Source organism: Electrona antarctica, assembly GCF_951216825.1.
Source record: "Electrona antarctica genome assembly, chromosome: 1".
In the NCBI taxonomy this organism is placed as follows: domain Eukaryota; kingdom Metazoa; phylum Chordata; class Actinopteri; order Myctophiformes; family Myctophidae; genus Electrona; species Electrona antarctica.
Genome location: NC_136806.1, coordinates 56586951 through 56607603, shown reverse-complemented (window position 1 = coordinate 56607603; position 20653 = coordinate 56586951). Strand labels below are relative to the sequence as shown.

General features: G+C 42.8%; 2 protein-coding genes across 6 annotated transcripts in view; one reads left to right on the top strand and one right to left on the bottom strand.

The window, feature by feature from the left end:
• LOC306922246 (LIM domain-binding protein 2-like) overlaps positions 1–9690 on the top strand; it is a 140609-nt gene extending 130919 nt beyond the window's left edge. For all 5 annotated transcript variants that reach the window (XM_079499679.1, XM_079499678.1, XM_079499677.1 and 2 more), the window contains one exon: positions 9297–9690. In XM_079499679.1, coding sequence (XP_079355805.1) covers positions 9297–9548 — 252 coding nt within the window. In that variant the 3' untranslated portion in view covers positions 9549–9690. The remainder of the gene's footprint in view (positions 1–9296) is intronic.
• Positions 9691–18017: 8327 nt separating this feature from the next.
• On the bottom strand, positions 18018–18452 carry LOC306923644 (protein cornichon homolog 1-like; the record flags this gene model as incomplete). Its single annotated transcript, XM_079501852.1, has 1 exon — positions 18018–18452. One exon carries the CDS (start codon positions 18450–18452, stop codon positions 18018–18020), a length of 435 nt encoding a protein of 144 aa, XP_079357978.1.
• Positions 18453–20653: the final 2201 nt, after the last annotated feature.

Sequence of the window (20653 nt, the reverse complement as noted above, 5' to 3'; positions counted from 1 at the left end):
CAGCCAACGTATACATATCTAATGTCAGCGCTCTCTGTCTGTCTGCAGCCAACGTATACATATCTAATGTCAGCGCTCTGTCTGTCTGCAGCCAACGTATACATATCTAATGTCAGCGCTCTGTCTGTCTGCAGCCAACGTATACATATCTAATGTCAGCGCTCTGTCTGTCTGCAGCCAACGTATACATATCTAATGTCAGCGCTCTGTCTGTCTGCAGCCAACGTATACATATCTAATGTCAGCGCTCTGTCTGTCTGCAGCCAACGTATACATATCTAATGTCAGCGCTCTGTCTGTCTGCAGCCAACGTATACATATCTAATGTCAGCACTCTGTCTGTCTGCAGCCAACGTATACATATCTAATGTCAGCGCTCTGTCTGTCTGCAGCCAACGTATACATATCTAATGTCAGCGCTCTGTCTGTCTGCAGCCAACGTATACATATCTAATGTCAGCGCTCTGTCTGTCTGCAGCCAACGTATACATATCTAATGTCAGCGCTCTGTCTGTCTGCAGCCAACGTATACATATCTAATGTCAGCGCTCTGTCTGTCTGCAGCCAACGTATACATATCTAATGTCAGCGCTCTGTCTGTCTGGGGGTCTCCGGGCCTCTTGACCCAGAAAGAGGTTAAACAGCCACTTAACCAGCTGAGCATCGCATGGCGGGCGCGCTCACGCTCAGCACACTCCCCTGGGTTTACGACGACTGTACTATGGGGTAATCTATTGTCTGCGGAGGGTGTAGTTTTCTATTTTACTGTGTGTTTTATTGACTGTACTATTGGGGCGCTGGGAAGGCAAGGCACTCTTAAAGATGGAGTGCCACGATTTTTGTATTTTTCCAGTTTTTCATGTGTCTGTGAGGTGACCGTACTTCATTAGACACCCTGGAGTCGTTGTTATGTGCAATGGTTTATAGAGCGTCGCAGTCCCGCCCCCTACCATGGACCAGGAAATGATTCTCCGTTCATTTTCCTCATAGACATTTCAGAAAGTATTTATTTAAAGACGTTTACGCCGCGGACAAAGCCAACTCGAGTCGTGACAAATCATGACAACAAACACAATTTGTTGGGCCGAACAAATCATTAGAAAGAAGAAAAAACAAAATGATTTGTTTGGTCCAAAATATTGTTTGTGTTGTCATGAGTTGACACGACTCGAGTTGGCTTTGTCCGCGGCGTAACCGTCTTTAAATAAATACTTTTAGAAATGTCTATGGGAAAAATGCATTGGGATTCATTTCCTGGTCCAGGGTAGGGGGCGGGACTGCGACGCTCTATTAACTTTGTATTTAGGGTTTCTTCCTGGAGGCTGAACCCTTGACAGTCAGACGGGCCAATGAAATAAACAGTAATATAGTGACATCACACTATCAGCCCCTCCCCTAACCCCTCCCCCCTTTATCATACAACTACAGCTGTGGGTGCGGCTTCAGTTCAGGTGGATCACCACCCATCACCACCCACCATGCAGGCAAACCAGGCATACTTAATGAACTGGTGGGCGTGTCCACATAAAAGCATGATTTTAACAAATACTGTACACTTTTTGGAAAAAGTTCTTCCTCCTTATATTATAATAATACCTGATGATCATGTTTTAGGGTGGAAAAAAATTGTGGCACTCCATCTTTAACCCATTTAGAGACTGTACGATGTGTGGGAACGTCATAGCTAATCCAACCGACGGCACGTCCTATAGCGCATTTTCATTGAAAAATATTCTGATTTTTATTTTATTTTTTATTTTGAGTTGGCCTCTCCCTCTGCACCATATACTCCTTGCTCTTTCGCGCATGCGCGTTGTCGTTCACTTCCCTGTTTTTCCGTTCACAAAGAAAGGCAGAGTAAAAGCGGCCATATCTTCCCGGCACCCCGAGCTTCTATTTTGAATGAAATCCCGGCGCTGATTGTGTTAACATAACCCTCAACGCCATTGCCGTAGATCAATGGCAATTGCGCTTTCATAGCGCGTTAGCATCGGGTTGCTAGCTGGTGCTCTCAATAACACAGGATCGCGGCATTAAAATCATCGTGGCCATAATCACCCATTCTATTTTTCTTTCAATCGCCTGTATCTCATTTACAGGCGATTACAGGTGGTTCGATTGACGTCGTCAATAAATGTATCTTTTGGAGCATATGAGTGTGCGGGTTCCCTTCTCTTTTCATATGTCACTTTTTGAACCCAGCACCTCCATAAAGTGATGTGCGTATTTTACTATAGTTTCTGTAACGTCATATCATAGACACAGTGTAGGCCTGGCACAGATAAGCCTACACAGCTCTGGAGAGGCTGTTACTGTACTCCGAACCATATAGTAAGAGCTATATACCGTATATACACATGCATAGCACTGCTGCTGCCGCTTATAGACCAATCATTTTATTTATACGTTGTCGTAAAATGACTCGGTTTTCGTCCAAGGAACATGACGACGCCCGCATTCCTGTCCCACGGTTAGTTCTGTCTTCCTCTCTTTCTACAGTTCTTTTGTCCCTCTCTCTTTTTCAAACGTGTGCCAAATGTCTCTCTCTCTTCTTTCTCTCTCTCTCTCTCTCTCTCTCTCTCTCTCTCTCTCTCTCTCTCTCTCTCTCTCTCTCACACACGCACAGGCACACGCACACACGCACACACGCACACACACAAACTGTTGTTTTCTCTCTGGAAGACGTTGGCTCCGTGCCATCTCTCATTACCACCGATACAGTATGCTGTATGCAGACACACACGCACGCACACACACACACACACACACACACACACACACACACACACACACACACACACACACACACACACACACACACACACACACTCCTTTCCAATATTTTTTTTTCTTTTTGCCCTATGCCCCCCCCCCCCCCCCCCCAAGACCCCCAACCACCCTATAAAGCCTCATTTTATACTTCATTATACAACCACGATGGCGCTCGCAAAAAACCTTATTATATTTTGTTTGTTTGTTTGTTTGTCGGTTTGCATTTAGTTGGTTTTTTTAAGCGACGCACACAGTCGTACAACGAGGTTTTATCCCATTCAGGACGGCAACCCCTTTTGGTGTTTTAAAGCATTATGTTATACTTGCTAGCTATTGAATAATAGCAGAGCTTGTAGATCTGCTATTTTTCAAAAATCGTGAAATTGTGGTGGATATCTTTGAATAGGGGGGGTGGAGAGGGGGGGGGGGGGTCCCTGCCTGGAACTACATATTTTCAAATGGGGGGTCTGCGGGCCAATTACATATACTTTTTGGGGGTCCTTGACATGAAATAGTTTGAGAATCACTGACATACATGGAAACATAGGGTTTTTCAGAAAACTTTTAGGATTTAGAAGATATTTTTGTATAGAATCTGGTCTCAGGTTTAAATGGGTTAAAAAATATATATTGGGGCTTTAACCCCTAAGCGCCCCATCCCGTCCCTTCCCGTCCCCCCGGTCCCCTTGCTGTTTGGCACAGCTCTGTGAGACAGGGCAGCGTGCCTCGTGGTGTTCCACGCTGTGGGTACATGTGTTACGCTGCTCTGCTGTCTTTGTCTGAGAAGTTGTTCGTTTCGTTTTGTGGCTCGGCACCAAGCCTACGTGAGTCCAATGACAATAAGAAGAGTGGACTCTCGCACGGGGGTGGGGGTGGGGGGGGGGGGGGTGGGCTGTGTGTGTGTGTGTGGGTGGGGGGTGGGGGGGTGGGGGGGGGACGTTACAGGGAGAAGGGGGGGGGGGGCTGAAGGAGGAGGAGGAGGAGGGGATTGATGCCTCGTACAGTGTTAAACAGTGACCTCTAGTGGTGACTGGCTGAAATTGTTATATTGTGTGTGTGTGTGTGTGTGTGTGTGTGTGTGTGTGTGTGTGTGTGTGTGTGTGTGTGTGTGTGTGTGTGTGTGTGTGTGTGTGTGTGTGTGTGTGTGTGTGTGTGTGTGTGTGTGTGTGTGTGTGTGTGTGTGTGTGTGTACTAATAGGATAGTTTGCACAGCTTGCACAAGCAACGTTTCGGTCACATAGATAGACCTTCTTCAGGCATGTGATGTGATGTGTTCTGGGTGAAAAATAAATTACATTTTAAAAGTATAACATGGACAATTGGACATTTATATAGAATAGAATGGCAACCTGTTTCTGCATCCTTTAAATCAAAATGTGTAATTCCTATTGTAGGCAGCTGTGTGTGTGCGTGTGTGTGTGTGTGTGTGTGTGTGTGTGTGTGTGTGTGTGTGTGTGTGTGTGTGTGTGTGTGTGTGTGTGTGTGTGTGTGTGTGTGTGTGTGTGTGTGTGTGTGTGTGTGTGTGTTTGTATGTGTGCGCGCGTGCATATTTGGGCTTAAGCCAGATTTTGGTTAGTTACATGCAGGTGTATTGTACACCATAAATAGCCAATCTGCAAGCTCATATCGCACTTGAGCTTGTAAATCGTCTATTTTCAGAGCGCAACGCAATGTGCAACAAAGGATAAATCAGGCACGTGAACACATGGTCTCTGTCGGGAGGAAACCTCACATGTCCAAACGGTTACTTTTCTGGATTTAACCTATTACGTCGGGGAAAAAAATGCTGACAGTTTTCTGAAATACCCAGGTTTCTTCATCAGTGGTGCTCAATATTTCATGTCATGGAACCCAAAAAATATATGTAATTGGCCGCAGAACCCCATCTGAAAATGATGTTGTTCCAAGGACCCCCCAGAAGCAAAGATTTGAGTTAAAAACGTTCGCTCTGAAAGAATATATATTTAACGATTTGTGCCACATTTTCATGATTTTTCAAAAATAGCAGACCTACAAGCTCGTAGCGCGGCACTCGGTGCCGCGCTATGAGGTTGTAGATCTGCTATTTTTCAAAAGCTAAAGTATAACATAATGCTTAAAACACCAAAAGGGGTTAAATTCAAAAGTGGCAGAATAGCAGATCTACAAGCTCAAAACGCCGCACTTCACATCGTGTTTCCAGCTTACTTGCTCTGCTACTCTTGATACTTTTGTGTGATGGTCTAGTATGGACCGTTAATTAAAGGGACACTTCACCCTTTTTGCGAAAAACAATTATGTTTATGATGTTTAGAAGATTTAGAACACTTTCCTAGGGGTCTTTATGTGTGTAATATGTGGTTTTAGATATTTTTTATTTTAGCAGTGAGCCCAATGTCTCTGATGTCATGGACAAGCTGGGCTCACTTCCTTCCTGGACTACAATTCCCATAATGCTTTGGTGCACTGCTCCTCCTTGTGGATAGGGGGAGGGGCTGTTTTACTGAGACATGTCATCAACATGACATGTCATCCCATGACATCAGAGCAAGCCCCCAGTGAGGCTCTCCAGCGTTGAAGCACTCGGCCCTAGTGGTTGGAGCGTGAACTGCAGGCGGACCCGTGGATTCATGACGAGGAAACCCCGTGCAGCTGGGCTTTAACATTGAGCGCTCGGTTGCACTTCCGCATTTGACCACCAAAATTTGGTGGGCTATCGCTCCGGTTCAGTCTCTATCCTTTTATTACTCTATACATCAGAGACACTGGGCTCACTGCTAATATCTAAAATATCTAAAACCACATATTACACACATAAAGACCCCCAGGAAAGTGTTCTAAATCTTCTAAACGTCATTAACATATACAGTATATATAAAGTTTCCCTTACGAAAAAACACAAAAAGTAAAAACATGGAAATAAGAGGTTTCTTCCCGACAGCAACGATGACATGCTCGTGTGCATGTGTGTGTGCATGTGTGTGTGTGTCAGTCAGTCCGGACCCCCCAACACCCCCCCAACAGAACTCCTCATCCCTTCATTTAATCTGGATTAGGTCCCACTGTGTCCTCATTAGGATCCCACAGGAGAAACACTCTCATCTCGTGGCTAATCTCTGTATAAGCTAACGATGGCTGCTTTCAACCCTGCAGTGAAAACACAGCATTGATCATCATCGCGAGTTCAGTGCCATTCAAGGCCTCGCCAGTTCCGCTAACAAGATGAGTAGACGTCGAGTATAGACGCCATTAATTAGATCACAATTAGAGCCTCCCTTGGTCTCGTGGCTAGCCAACAGCTGTTTGCCATTGGAGGGGAATTTCTTATATTATATTATATTATAATATATACAGGTGTATATATATATATAATTGTTTTGCTGCTTCAGTGTTGGCCAGAGAGGTATAGGTTGACAGGCTCCCTCTCACAGGAACAGATGGTGAATGCAAGGGATGTTGGCAATCAAGCGCGTTTTTTAGCTAATGACTTAATTAGCTATGCAAATTGACAAATCAGTGTGGATATTGTCATTTAGTGGGAAAAGCTCACCTAAATTAATTAGGCTGATTAAGGCGTACTGGGGTGTGCCGGCGGTGGTGGTGGTGGTCGTTGGAGGGGCCTGAGAGAGAGAGCGATCTGGATAAACCACAGCCTTCCCTATTGGTGGCGCTGATCTTCAAGTGTGCATAATATGCACCACGTGTACTTTTTTGCATGCATTTGTTATTGTGTGATAAAAGTTATTGTGTATATCTTTTATCATTTTGTTTGTTTTCTATGACACTGGCATGGCCGTGCATTGAGTGGAGTTTGCATGTGCGCGCTTGCGTGCGTGCGTGCGTGCGTGCGTGCGTGCGCGCGTTTTGTGGGTGCGCGTGTCGCTGCCCGTGCAGGCTGAGGAGGAGATGGATGAACAGCGAGCGAGAGCTCCCAAGCCACCCAGCATTGACACACATGGTCGGTGAAGCGTGTGCTCCATTTAACCTACCCCAGGTTCACTGTGGAGCGTTGTAAGGCCGCTATAGGCAGAGGCGAGTCGCGGGGGAAGATAGATGACATTTTATAGATTGATAAAAACATAAACCGTCGTGTTATTGACAGCGCGACATGCCCACGTTTCACAGCTTATCGATCATCGTGCGAATTCACAAAAGTGTCACTCCCCCTGTTGTTGTTGCCCATCTGAATCCTAATCACTTTGCACAGCGAGGACGGCAAAATGAACGAGGCGTTTGTCTCGGTGACAGTGGTTTAAATATTGATATAATGTAATGATAACTAATGTAGCAATACATTTCCATATCGTTACAGTCAGGCCAGAAAGCAGAAAATGCTCCCCCATATTTCATATTTGTATGTTATTTTTTTCCATGTGCATGAAAGCCCTATTTTAGCCCTATATAAGAAGAAGATATATTCTGTCTATAATGACATGCCCAAAAATGTTACAAAAACTAAATGACTAAATGGTAACTTCCTTGGATGCATTTTCCGTGGCTGAAAAATAACGGTTTTGGACATATAGTACGATTAAGGGACGTCAGGGTCTACTGTACAGTAGCACGATACACACAACAGACATTAGACATTAGAATGTAGTGGAGTCAAAAGTACAATATTTGGATCTGAGATGTAGTGGAGTAGAAGTAAATTAATTGGAATCTGGACACACTCAAGTAAAGTACAGTAAGTAAAGTATACCTCTGCATTTATACTTGTAAGTAAACGTAGGCTTACTTAATTACTTTCCACCACCAGTGATTAAGTACGTTTACTTAAGTAAATTATGTCCTACATCAGGGGTTCTCAACGTTTTTGGCCGGGGACCCCCGGAAATGCTTTGGCAATGTCTCGGGACCCCCGCCCCGCCCCCTCCCGACCACCAATATAAATTGACTGCTACAATAACCTTAACCCATTTTGGGCGGGAACCCCTTTTGGTGTTTTAAGCATTATGTTATAATTTAGCTATTGAAAAATAGCAGATCTACAAGTTCATAGCGCGCCACCGAGTGGCGCGCTACGAGCTTGTAGGTCTGCTATTTTTGAAAAATCCTGGAATTTTTTTTAAAAAAGAAAATCTTTTTCTTTTTCTTTTTTTGAAAATAATTTGGGGACCCCCTAAAATAATTTGGCGACCCCCTGAGGGGTCGCGACCCACGGGTTGAGAACCCCTGTCCTACATGATGGCTATTGATATGAGTGGACAGGGAGGTTGGGCTGGGCCGAGGGCTACAGTATGAGAGGGGTCAGCTGTACTGTACAGATAGGAGCACCCCCCCCCAGGCGTTTGAAAAACATACAGCAAGGGATTGAGTTAAGCCTTTGACATTAGCTATACTGTAGCTTTGTAGTCACTTAGCCTATAGATATATAGTGATTCTCTTTCGGGTTGTTTGGGTTATCAATCATGGATCTTGGTTGTAGGATGTTTTAGGATTACGAGTGAAAGATAGAGATGTGGGGAAAGCATTTAGCCCCGGGCGACGCGGAGATGTATGTTTCAGTCATACATGAACATGTGTGTGTGTGTGTGTGTGCGTGCGTGCGTGCGTGCGTGCGTGCGTGCGTGCGTGCGTGCGTGCGTGCGTGCGTGCGTGCGTGCGTGCGTGCGTGCGTGCGTATGTGCGTGAGAGTAGATTATGTAGATGTCAGGTAGAGTAGTGTAATCATTCCAATTTGAGCAATTTTATTTTAAAGACCTTTTGTCTAAATAAGACAAATTTTAGAAATGACAGTACATATCTACAGTATACGAGATAAATCATGGCCATTTCTGAGATTAATAAGAGAGAAAGTGAATATATATGGGTAAATGTAGTGAAATAGATACGTCTATAAAAGCCTTATCAGCATCGAAAACAAAATGATAAATGGTTTTTAGAAGCAATTGGAATTGTAACATTTATTTGGTCAATGTTGCTCATTTAATTACATACAGCAATGAGATAAAGAGATGAATGTCAGAGTTCATAAATCTATTAAGATTTGTGTACATTCTGTCAACACATTCCCTTGCACACTTTGGTTTGACACACAATCTTAAACATTTTCAACACAATTTATACAATAATGCGTGATGCAAAGCAACACAATTATGTGTCTTCCCAAACTAGACACACGGTGGCTGGGTTGGGGACCATCCTTTTTTTTAACCCATTCTGGGCGGGAACCACTTTTGGTGTTTTAAGCATTATTGACAAACGTTTTTTAACTCAAATCTTTGCTTCTGGGGGCGAAGTCCCTGGAACAACATATTTTGAGATGGGGGTCAGCGGGCCAAATACATATACAGTATAGCCTAATTCTGGGGCTCCTTGACACGAAATGGTTTTATTTGAGAACCACTGACACATAGAAACATATAGGTTTTTCAGAAAACTGTCATGATTTAGGAGACATTTTTAGAATCGTTTTCAGGTCTAAATCATGGGTTAAAAGAGTGAACAAGCAAGAATATCCACAGGTATAGGAATGTAATTATCCTCGTATTTCCTGGCAGTGAATTGGGCCATTTGCTTTTTTTATCTTTCTTTCTGTATAGGACGTGATGGTGGTGGGTGAGCCCACACTGATGGGCGGAGAGTTCGGCGACGAGGACGAGCGTCTGATCACGCGATTGGAGAACACTCAGTACGACGCCACCAATGGCCTCGACGACGACGACGACTTCACCAGCTCTCCGGCGCTGGGGAACAACAACAACAACAACAACAGCCCCTGGGGCACCAAGCCTCCCCCGCCCCCCAACCAGGACACCAAGCCCGAGAGCACAGCGCCGCAGCAGTCACAGTAGTAAAACACAACAACAACAAACAACAACAACAAAAGAACACTAAAGAAGACAACAATGAGATAGGCCTCACTCACACCTAAGGCCTCACTCACACTGTTGCAACATGCATACATTTGTCTTGTGTCTTGTCCGTGTTTAATGGCTGCCCCAATGCATTTCCAATAGAAGTCACATGGTTTGACAACACATTCATCAAACTAAAATGGTTTGTCAAACCATGTGACTTCCATTGGAAATGCATTGGGGCGGCCATTAAACACGGACAAGACACAAGACAAATGTTGTATGCATGTTGCAACAGTGTGAGTGAGGCCTAAGACACACCTGTGTCTTCTGTGTGTCATGGCCGCCTCAATGCATTTCCAATGGGAGTCACATGGTTTGAAGACACAACCTTGTTGCATGGGGGGAGGGCAGAAGACAGCCATGCAACAAGGTTGTGTCATGAAACCATGTGACTCCCATTGGAAATGCATTGAGGCGGCCATGACACATAGAAGACACAGGACACAAGTGTGTCTTCGGTGTGAGTGAGGCTTCACCCTTCTTCACCACATGGACTTGAGCTTTTTTTTTTGTTGCCATGCACCCACTAGGATGGCATCAAATTGATAATGTTGGGGACAGGATGAATGGAAACATCTGCAAAACTCCGCCTCACCATATGTCCCCGGGGACGTTTCCTCCCTCTTCTTCTCCTCCTCCTCCTCCTCCTTCTTGCTGTACCATCTTTATGGAATAACCCGGGAACTGATGGCATTGCACAGCAATATCCATATACGTCAAAGACTACTTTTTGCTTTTCAGAGACATGCATACAAGCTCGTATGCAACACTTATGTAAAAAAAATAAAAAAATAAAAAAAACAATTATGTAAAAAAATAAAAGAAAAAAAATGGCATGGCCGTTTCCTCGAAAATGCAGAAGACGTGAGGTCATATAGCTGTCTTCAGTGGACGGTCAGAAGAAGTGAGGTCATATAGCTGTCTTCAGTGGACGGTCAAAGTGAACTTGGCCTCTTGTGGTTAACACGGATGTGATTGGTTGACCTGCAAGGTCACAAGTCATCACTCGACTGGAAGTACAAAAAAACAGGTATTTTGCGAACAGCAGACTCGACCCAAAGAAGGTGAGATGTTCCTCCTACGGCCAATAGGAGCCACCTAAACCCACGATGTGAAGGCGACCAAACCCTTGTCTGAGGCATTTGCATTTTTATTGGAAATTCAAGTTGGCTGTTTGGTTGATTTCTGCTGTTACTGTTTATTTCCATTTCCAATTAAAAGGAAATGAACCAACCCCACACCACCGCTGTGGACTCCTTTCAAACAAGAGAAAGCCGTGTCCGGGGATTTGTTGGATTTTTTTTTTTCCGTTTTTGTTTTCCAAATAGCTGCAGTCGTCACAGATTGTGATTTCATGCAAACCTCTTCAATTGTGTTTGCAGTCTGTTGGTATTTGTTTTGCTTCTCTCAGAATCCCTTGCAGTCACATTGTAATTCCCGCCAATCAGTATTATGTGAACTTTGCTGTCATGCATACGCATTGATTATAACATTGATTTTATTCCTTCCCGCTCCTCGACAATTTGACTTCTCTCCCTTTAACGACCTACTCCCAAACGGATACCGAAGCTTTTTTCCCCCTTGCATGATTTTATATGAAGATACTTTTTAATTTGAGATATGTACTTTTGGAGAAAAAAAACACATAGTCCAAGTCCTTTGGTCGATCGGTTTGGGAACACTGTTACAAGGTTTTTAAGTTCTGTAAATAGAGGTTGGGGGGGGAACCTATTTTAGCCAATGTAAATGAGCCACTGAAACCATTCGGGGTATAATATGGCAGCTGTTGTTCTTTACTTTTTTTTTTTTTTTTTAATCAGGAGTTTCATATTTCTGTAGGGTGATTTGGATGCTGGTTTATATACATCAAAAACAAAAGAAAAGAAAGGCACTACTTGTGTCTGGAATTTACCTGATCCTTTACAGTTCAATAACTACAGCAGATATGCCAAAGTCTTATCGACTATTATTCTATTATTAGTACTGTACCCTGATGCACTTATTTCAAGATTATTCTCTGATCATAAGAGGATGTTTAACAAGTAGTGAAATAAATTATAGCCCATTAATCAACCCAAAAAACCCAACACATGGCTTAAAGCCCAGCAGCGCCCCCTACAGTTCTACAGAAACACTTTGAAATCCCTGGGTTGTGTGTTAAGGGTTCTTTAAACCCTTCATTGAATTGATCCCTGATCTTTGGTTGGACTTTTGTTGGAAAAATGGACGAGAAGACAAAAGGCGGGATGTCTTTATACATTTGGATCCTCTGGGTATTTATTTGTGCATTTGTAAGGAAAGGCGAACACATTTCTAAATATGTTTGAGCCCTGGTATTAGACACCATTTGTACATTATATAGCAGAGGCGTTTAGTGTCATATCTGATGTCTGGTATGTATGCTTTACCATTATGTGTGCCAATAAAACCGTGCTTACAAATCACACAGGTTTGTTTTCGTAGCTGCATGTGTGCTGCAGACAGTGTGCTATTACATGCAGCCAGCTGTTCCGTGTTGTACGTTGCCTTGTGTTTGCACACATACTGTTGCAATTTCATGTATCACTGAAGTTATCCAAAGCAAATATGGGAAATGATTAATGGAATATTCATCAGGGATCCAGAGAACAATTTGATAGGGGTGGTGGTGGTCACAGAGTCTGCCTAGTAACAAAGGTTAACTGATTAATTATCCCAGGCTGTAACACAAAGGGTGCCTGATCGTTCACATGTCTTTCAAGTTGAGATTTAACTCCTACCTAGTGCTTAATCATTGGTATTAATTCTGAATATTAGTAATAAGGATTCAAGGAATCATTCACGTCGTAGATCCAGTGGGGATTTTTTAGGAACCTCCACTAGTCTATACTATAGACCGCTTTAATTGTGCAGTCATTTCATTCTAATCTACAAAAGATGACTCCTGCTTGTGTTAACATTTTTTTACATTTCAGGTAGTGAGTGAGCTTTTGCCAGTCCATTGAAAGTGGGCATAGAAAACTTGGTCTCTTTGATAGAACCATGTCGCCACCTAGTGGGCTATAGATGCAGTAACTACAGAAGCTTTTTTTTTTTCTTAGTTTTTTTCCCCCAAACAACAAATGAGACATAGGTCACAAAGGACACAAAGCAAGGACACATAGGAAAACAAAAAAAGGGGGGTAACGTACCCACTATTCACTCTTGTATAAATGCCATTTTTCCCAACGTTTTTCAAATAGCCCCGCCATGGTCCTCAGATTATGAGTATGAGTTGTTAATGTGTTAATTTGTTCAATCATTTCCATCCAGTGTTCCTCTCTAGGAGGGTCTGCTTTCAACCATCTCCTCGTGATGGCTTTCTTAGCTGCTATTAGCAATATTCTGAACAGGTATAAGTCCTCATGTCCTAGTATGCCCTCTGATGTCAGTCCAAGGTATAAACTACAGGGGTCACGAATGATGTTATATCCCATAATTTTCTCCAGATTCTGGTGAACACAGTCCCAAAATGTCTGCACCTTCTCACACATTTCCATGTCAAGGACCCCCAGAATTATGTATTGTCCAAGAACCCTACATCAAAAAATGTAGGTTTGTGCCAGGGACTGGGACCCCCATATCAGATTTGTGTTGTTAAAATGTTTCATTCAAACATATTCCACATTTGTCACTTGTTTTCCCCCCAAGATTGTTATTTGTATAATAATAGCAGATGTACAAGCTCACTGTGAGCTTGTAGATCGGCTAAATAGCTGCCCTAGTCGCTTCTTTTGGGCTTGTTTTCATAGACCTGGCTGCTTATCTCACCCAATCTGGCAACATCCCAGTCAAAAACCTTTGGGATAAAAGCTTCAGAAAACTATATGTGTGTGTTTGTTTTAACCCCTCCTCCTCCATATTTCGAGGATTCTGAATCTAATGGTCTAGGTCTCGATTTTCTACGACCTTTAGAAATGTGAAAGGTCACCAAAAAGACTGGAATTTGACCTTTGTGAGAAAGTAGACAAAGTAGGGCCGTCGCTTATATCGCTTATGGGAAGGAGGGTGTCCACGGGTTCGTATCGGCAGGTTGACTAACATAATAATGAGAATTGGAAAGTTTCGTCAAATCGACTTCAAGATAATCATAATAATGTATCTACAGGGTGAACAACGCGCGTTAAGCGTGGTTGCGTTGAGATTAAGCCGCTCGTCATAGTTCAAATGTCGTAGTTTAATTTGAGCTCAAATCACAATCAAACCAAATTCTCAGCCAGTACTGTTGATCCCTTGGTCTTTACCAAACTCTTGTCCACAAGTCATACTTGTACACAACACAAACATGTAGTCCTGACATCCTGCTTCTGCAATAATGTTACATCGGGTGGAAAACCTTGCACAGATCCTGCTCAGAAAAGTTAAATGTCATGGAAAAGTTTTGTATTTAATATTTCAAAATGTGAAACTTTCATTGATCTAGATTCATTGCACTTAAAACATTCTCTTTGGGAGTCAGGCCAGTTGACTGGTCAGTCAAGCACAATAATACCATTGTAGTTTTGCCACTGGGCAGGTGGCAAGTGCTGCTTGTTCATACTACAGTGTCATTCATCAAGCTCAAAATGTGGCACAGAAGACACAGCTTGTAGATCTGCCCACTTTAGCTATTGAATTTGAATCTGCAAGTTTGGGACATGTGAGTTTGGGACGTGTGAGCTTTCCACCTGACGGGCACCAACAGGTAATTCACTGTTTGCATGGGCTTGTTTTTCCTGTATAGTTGCTAAAAGCTTTGGGCATGTTTTGAAATTGTAGTTCTTATATATATTTCACTTTCAAGGTCTCTATGTCCAATCGACAAGCTCCCATTAGTGTTGGGAGCTTGTAGATCGGCTATTTTCAAATAGAGGGTATGCACATGCATAAAGTGAATGGCAAAAATCGAGTGGCAAAGTGAGTTTAACGTCGTTTAACTTCGTTTTAACACAATCAGATAGGACTTTTCTGTTTGGATGTGTGGGCTGTCAAGGCCAGAAAGTATTTTGCCACTCAGTAGGCATTCCTGCATAACTTCTGGGTATGATGATGTCACAGGAAATCTATGGAAAATACAGGATCAACCTCAAACTAATTGCAAAAAAACCAAACTCAGCTGATTTTGTAACTTCAATATATCCTGAATAACAGAAAAAAATCACAACTGAGTGGTGCACTATCTCTCTCTCTCTCTGTTTCTGGCACAATAGGTTAACACATAGGTTAACACGGACATTGCTGTTCCTTGGAGTGGTTGCACCACTCAAAAGTCTGAGGGGAAAGTGTTAAACGGCCTGTACAGTATGGCCACCATATAGACATCCTATATACAGTATAAGGCAAATATTTTCTAGATTTTCTTTTGCTTTAAGTAGCACGTGACATGTCAAACTAGGGGGTTTTCATGATGCTGAATCCATTCCAAGCATTACTTTAGGCTCTGGCCAAATTTAGCCCAATGAGTGTTTTTATGCAAAACTAATGCTTGGAATGGATTCAGCAGAATGTCACTTGCTACTTAAAGCGAAAGGAAATCTAGACAATATTTGCCTTATATAGGATGTCTATGGCCATAGGCTACTGTACAGGCCATTTTCTAAACTTTACCCTCAGACAATTCCAGGCAACTTTTTTCTGTTATTCAGGATATATTGAAGATACAAAATCAGCTGAGTTTTTTTTTTTTTTTCAATTAGTTTGAGGTCATATTACATTATTACTGGACTTGGGCTCGTTTTCATAGGCCTGGCTGCGTATGAGCGAGGCCTGATGCTGCCCCCATTTGGTGACAATAGTGTACTGTACATGTACCCAAAAGGACAACACAGTCTCATAAAAAATGTCTCATTTCTCAATCAGCATCTCAATCAGACAATCAGCTATATACTTGCATTATATCAATGTACAACATTAACATTGAATAATTTTTTTTACCTAATATGAAGGACAGTTGATGTAACGACAAATTTAGAAAAGTAGCTATAGGGCTGATCTGGTGCGAGTCTGCAAGGAATATTTTACTAGTCCATACCCGTTCGGGGATATCCCCATGATTTTTACTTTTATTATTTATACCCTTTTTTTGCCCTGTAGGCAGTATGTTTGTCTGTGTGTCCCGGGCATAACTCTAATAATAATAATTAACTCTAATAATAACATTAACCCATTTAGGCCTTCTAAATCAAGACAGTTTTCTGAAAAACATTTTCATGTCAAGGACCCCCAAAACTATCTGTATTTGGCCGCGGACCCCCATCTGAAAATATGTTGTTCCAGGCACCCCCCAGAAGCAAAGATTTGTTAAAAACGTTCGCTCTGAAAGAATATAAATTATATTCAAAGATTTGCGCCACATTTTCATGATTTTAAAAAATAGCAGATCTACAAGCTCGTAGCGCAGCACTCGGTGCCGTGACTGCCGTCATATGGGCCTGGAATGCCTGGAATATGACATACATTTGTGGCAACACAAACATTAAATGCCATTGACAATGAAAGGAAAATTTACATTATGTAGACGAGCAAATCGGCTAACCTATCACAATTCAGTTGTCACCTTACATGATCATGGTGAAAGGATGAGGTTTTTTTTTAAACATTTTGTATCATGGTTAAAAGATAATGAATAACATAAGTTGACAAATTAATTCATGAAGAAGTATATACATTTATTGGATGATGTACGACGACAAGAGCGCCCCTCACTTCACACGGGTGTGACTTTTTTTTTATGCAATACGCAACATATACTCCGCAAGAGTGATTACAAATCACAGAAACAAGAGAGACAACATAAAAATCACACCTGTGTGAAGTGAGGGGTGCTCTTATCATCATACATCATCTCATTCCGGCCAATCACAATTTGCGTCCTCACTTTTGTCTTCAATTTGTGTTTACACAATTTTTGTGTTTGCACAAACACTCAAAGCTGGCCATTCATTGTCAATGGCATTCAATGTTTGTGTTAGGACAATGTTTGTGTTTACATACACACACCCTCAAAGCTGGACATAGAAGGGGCTAGCGCCCCTCAAAAATGAAATAGGGTTACAATCTATAATCTGTTCACATCCTTATGCCTCTCTGTGTCTCTCATGAAATTCGTGGTTAACATAGTCAGAAAATGGCTGCCAGACATGGTCGTGTAATTAAGCCTTTAAATAACATGAGCCATCACAACAACACCACCAACCAACGAGAAGGAGAGAGATAGCCGATTTCCAATTGAATCGAGACACAGAGATAAGAAAGCTATGGCATCCTAATTGGGGCGGGCGACCGATACGCCGCCTCAGCAGGGATCACACAAAGATCGCAATTAGAGGGTCAGGGCTGTCTCATAATCACACAAAAAAGGGGGTCTTGAAAAAAATAGAGAATCAGTGTCAGCTTTGGGCATGAACAAAAGTAGAGAATGGCTGGATAGTGACAACACTTGGAACAAGTCGGATCTACATTCGGATAAACCCTGGCCAGCTTGCTCCTGGAAAGATGTAGGCCTGGAACACTATAGCAGATGGATCTTGCATAGTATTCTGCCAATTGTCAGTCATACCCCCAAATTTCATTACCAATTCCTTACATTTTAAAGAGATCTTTTACCCTCTTCAATTACCCTCTTTCTGGTCCATAACTTGAATGCTGATTCGTGGGGTAGTTGTGTTCCAAATGAAGGCCAAAAATGGACCTATCCAACTCCTTAAAAAAATTATTTGAAGATAAAGATGGGTAGCCTACTATGTGAAACAAAAATCACACTCGTGTGAAGTGAGGGGCGCTCTTATCATCATACATCATCACATTCCGGCCAATCACTTTTGGCGTCCTCACTCTTCTGTCCTCGCATTCCGTGCTCAGCCAATCACTTTTGGCGTCCTCAATTTTCTGTCCTCACTTTTTATCCTCACATTCTGTGCTTGGCCAATCGAATCATTGCTATGGGGTACACACAAAGCTGGCCATATAGGAGGGGCTAGCGCTCCTCACAAATAGGAACCTACTGTATAGGCATAATCGGCATTGAATTGACCCTGCTGGACAATGACATTGCCGTTCTGTTGTACGTGACATTGGACCAGAGCTCGCACAGCGAGAGAGGGAGACGGAATCCACGCAATAACTTGGTCACTGCTGTGTATACCGAAACCTGAACGTGCTGATCAACGTGTCATGGATCAAAGAGTTCCAGCACAATGATACCAGAAAGGCCTAATCTGAATGTCTGAAGTGACCCTGCAGGGAGAGAGGGAGTTCTCATCTTCTTGTAAGTGGCTTTCTTCTTGTTTTCGGCCGTTTTCAGACCTCAGCAGGTACTATAGGTTCCAGGATACAGCGTACGTGTTCTGGTCGTCTACTGTACGTGTTTGGTCGTCTACTGTACATGCATTTCTTCGTTGCTTCGCTTCAAGAGATCACCAGAGCATAGATCATCCTGTACATGTAGTAGCAGAACGTCAACATGTAGAACAGCAGTTTGCAGAGGCCCTCGTATTGACAGTACGCGAGGACGTCGGCGTTCATGATGCTCGTAGGGTCATACAGTCCCGGGTTGCTCATCAGCGGCCTGTTCACATACCTCCTGACGTGGTAGGCTATCAGCGGCATGTTGAGGACGAGGGAGAGCCACTGTGAAGCGCAGAGGAACACAGAGCAGACCAGGACATGAAAGAGATACTCTGGGAGCACGAGCGGGTTTAGGATCTTACACTGCTGTATGGGGTTCTCGTTGAAAGACTTCAGCTCGTCGAATGCTATGATGTGCCAAACCATCAGGACGATTGGGACTACCGTGAGAAATAGGGCAAGCACGTAACAAACGGCCACGAGTGTGAAGGCCATTTTTTCCCTCCAGGCAGCTCTGCGCTAAGCTTGTTTGCTGTCTCGGTTCGGTTGTCTTCGGATGTGTCTCTGGTGAAATAATATGAACTAGTAAATATATATATACTAGCAATGGCAGATTCGTCTGATTTACAGGCTAGGCGTGTCTGACGTAAGCACACATTGGCAAATAGGCCCATATATGGACTGGACATGCCCATTGTCGGCTTTGATAGGCAGCGCATATATCCATATTGTGTACATAATGTGTGTACATATATACGCAAATCAGATTTGTTAGTTTGACGTCTGTTGTGTGAGATGTCAAACCGGAGCTCGATCAGTGAGAGAGCAGGGAGGTCGTGTGTGACGTCATACCTAATACTTAATAAAATGTGCCCATTATAGCGCCCGGACCACTTTTACCGGGGGACCGGAAGTTGTTGTGAATGTCTGTGTAGCAGCTAACAATAGCCACACCACTCTAGAGTCGATCGACAACAACGGGAGGTTAGAATAAATCTATCGCGACTAGCGACTGGACCGTAGAGCGCCGTCTAACACAGGATCTTTTTTCATAATTAGACGGGATGATTTAGATCGCGAGTTATGAACGTTTTAAGATTTTCGTTTTCGTCCGCTAAACAGGCAGGGAACATTTTCGATGACATGTCACTGTTGTGCAACACCGAGGATTGGGCAACAAGCGCTCCTAGGCTGTGGAGCGATGCGACCGGATTGGGCAACAAGCGCTCCTAGGCTGTGGAGCGATGCGACCGGTTTTGATATCATTAATCTCCGTCCTATTAATCAATCTCTGTCTCGGGCAACTGACCGTGAACTTGACGGTGATCTCCGTCTGGGGCCCTTAAACAGTTTGAAGAATTACAGTACATTTCAAGCACAACTCAATACAAAGACTGTTAACTGTGAGTGGACAACCCAATAAAGCATTACACTTGTTTACAAGAGAGGCCACCTTGTTCAATTCATCAAAACATTTAGAGACGTACAAATAGACACTTCTATAGGCTATAGCCAAAGAACAGAACAGGAATTCATCATAAAGGAGGTAAAAACGGAAAAGAAACATATAGAGTGAGGGGAAAAAGGGGTGGGTGGTGGGGGGGATTCAGATTTTACGGGGGCCAGTTTCAAATTGCAGCCATCCGTAGGTGCCCTTTGAGAGCGGTTTTGAAGGAGTCAAGGGATTTGCATGTCTTAATGACTGTTGGTAGGGCGTTCCACATTTTGGTGGCATAGGAGCGAAAATAATTTAGTCCCTTGTTTGTGCCGAATCTGGGTTGCACATGGTTTGTTAGCTAATTAAGTTGTCAGCAGCACTTATAAGAATGTAACACATTTTACGGTAACAGGTCAGGTCGCCCCAATTCCATCTCGCCCCAGATTTTTTCCGCCGACCTCACGCCGACAGCTCGGTGCGGCGGTTCTTGTATTCTTTATTTTGTTTTACTGAGAATAAGGTTAGAAATAAGTTTAGGGTTAGGCATAGTTTTACTGGGGTTAAGTTTAGGAATAGGGTTAGGTTTAGGCACAGTTTTACTGAGGTTGAGGTTAGGAATAAGGAAAGGTTTAACCGTTTAAGCATCATTTACTTAGATTACTTTAGGAATACCAGGCCGCGCTGTTCCGCCGGCTGTACGCCCGGGGAGAGTTGGTAAAGGGGCGAGCAGTCTCATATTCCATTTTACTAACACACAGGAGCAGCAGCAAACAGCCCTGAAACTTATATAATTTGTGGGTATTACCGGTAGGTCTGGTTTTAAGACATGTGCAGTGGTGGAAAAAGCACTCTCATTTTGCACTTAAGTAGGCTAAAAGTATCAATTATATATACTGCAATGTAGAAACACTACAAGTAAAAGTGTATTTTATACTTTTGCCCCCCATATTTTTGTATTTTGTTTATACAGTACTTTATTTTAAAAAGAGAAAATAGATATGCAAGCTCATATAGCCCATCACTGCACTATGAGCTTGTAGATCTGCAAAAAAATAAAATAAAAAAATGTCTAAATGACTAAATGTGTGCAAATCTTTGAACAAAAATAATTATAATACAATCTTAATAATTAAACTAAAATCTCTGGTGTGTGTGTGTGTGTGTGTGTGGTTTCAGGGGACCCTGCAGACTTTTTTTTTATTATTTTTTTTATCTTTGGCCTCTGTGATGACGTTGCACTACACTACAGTGAGGCGGT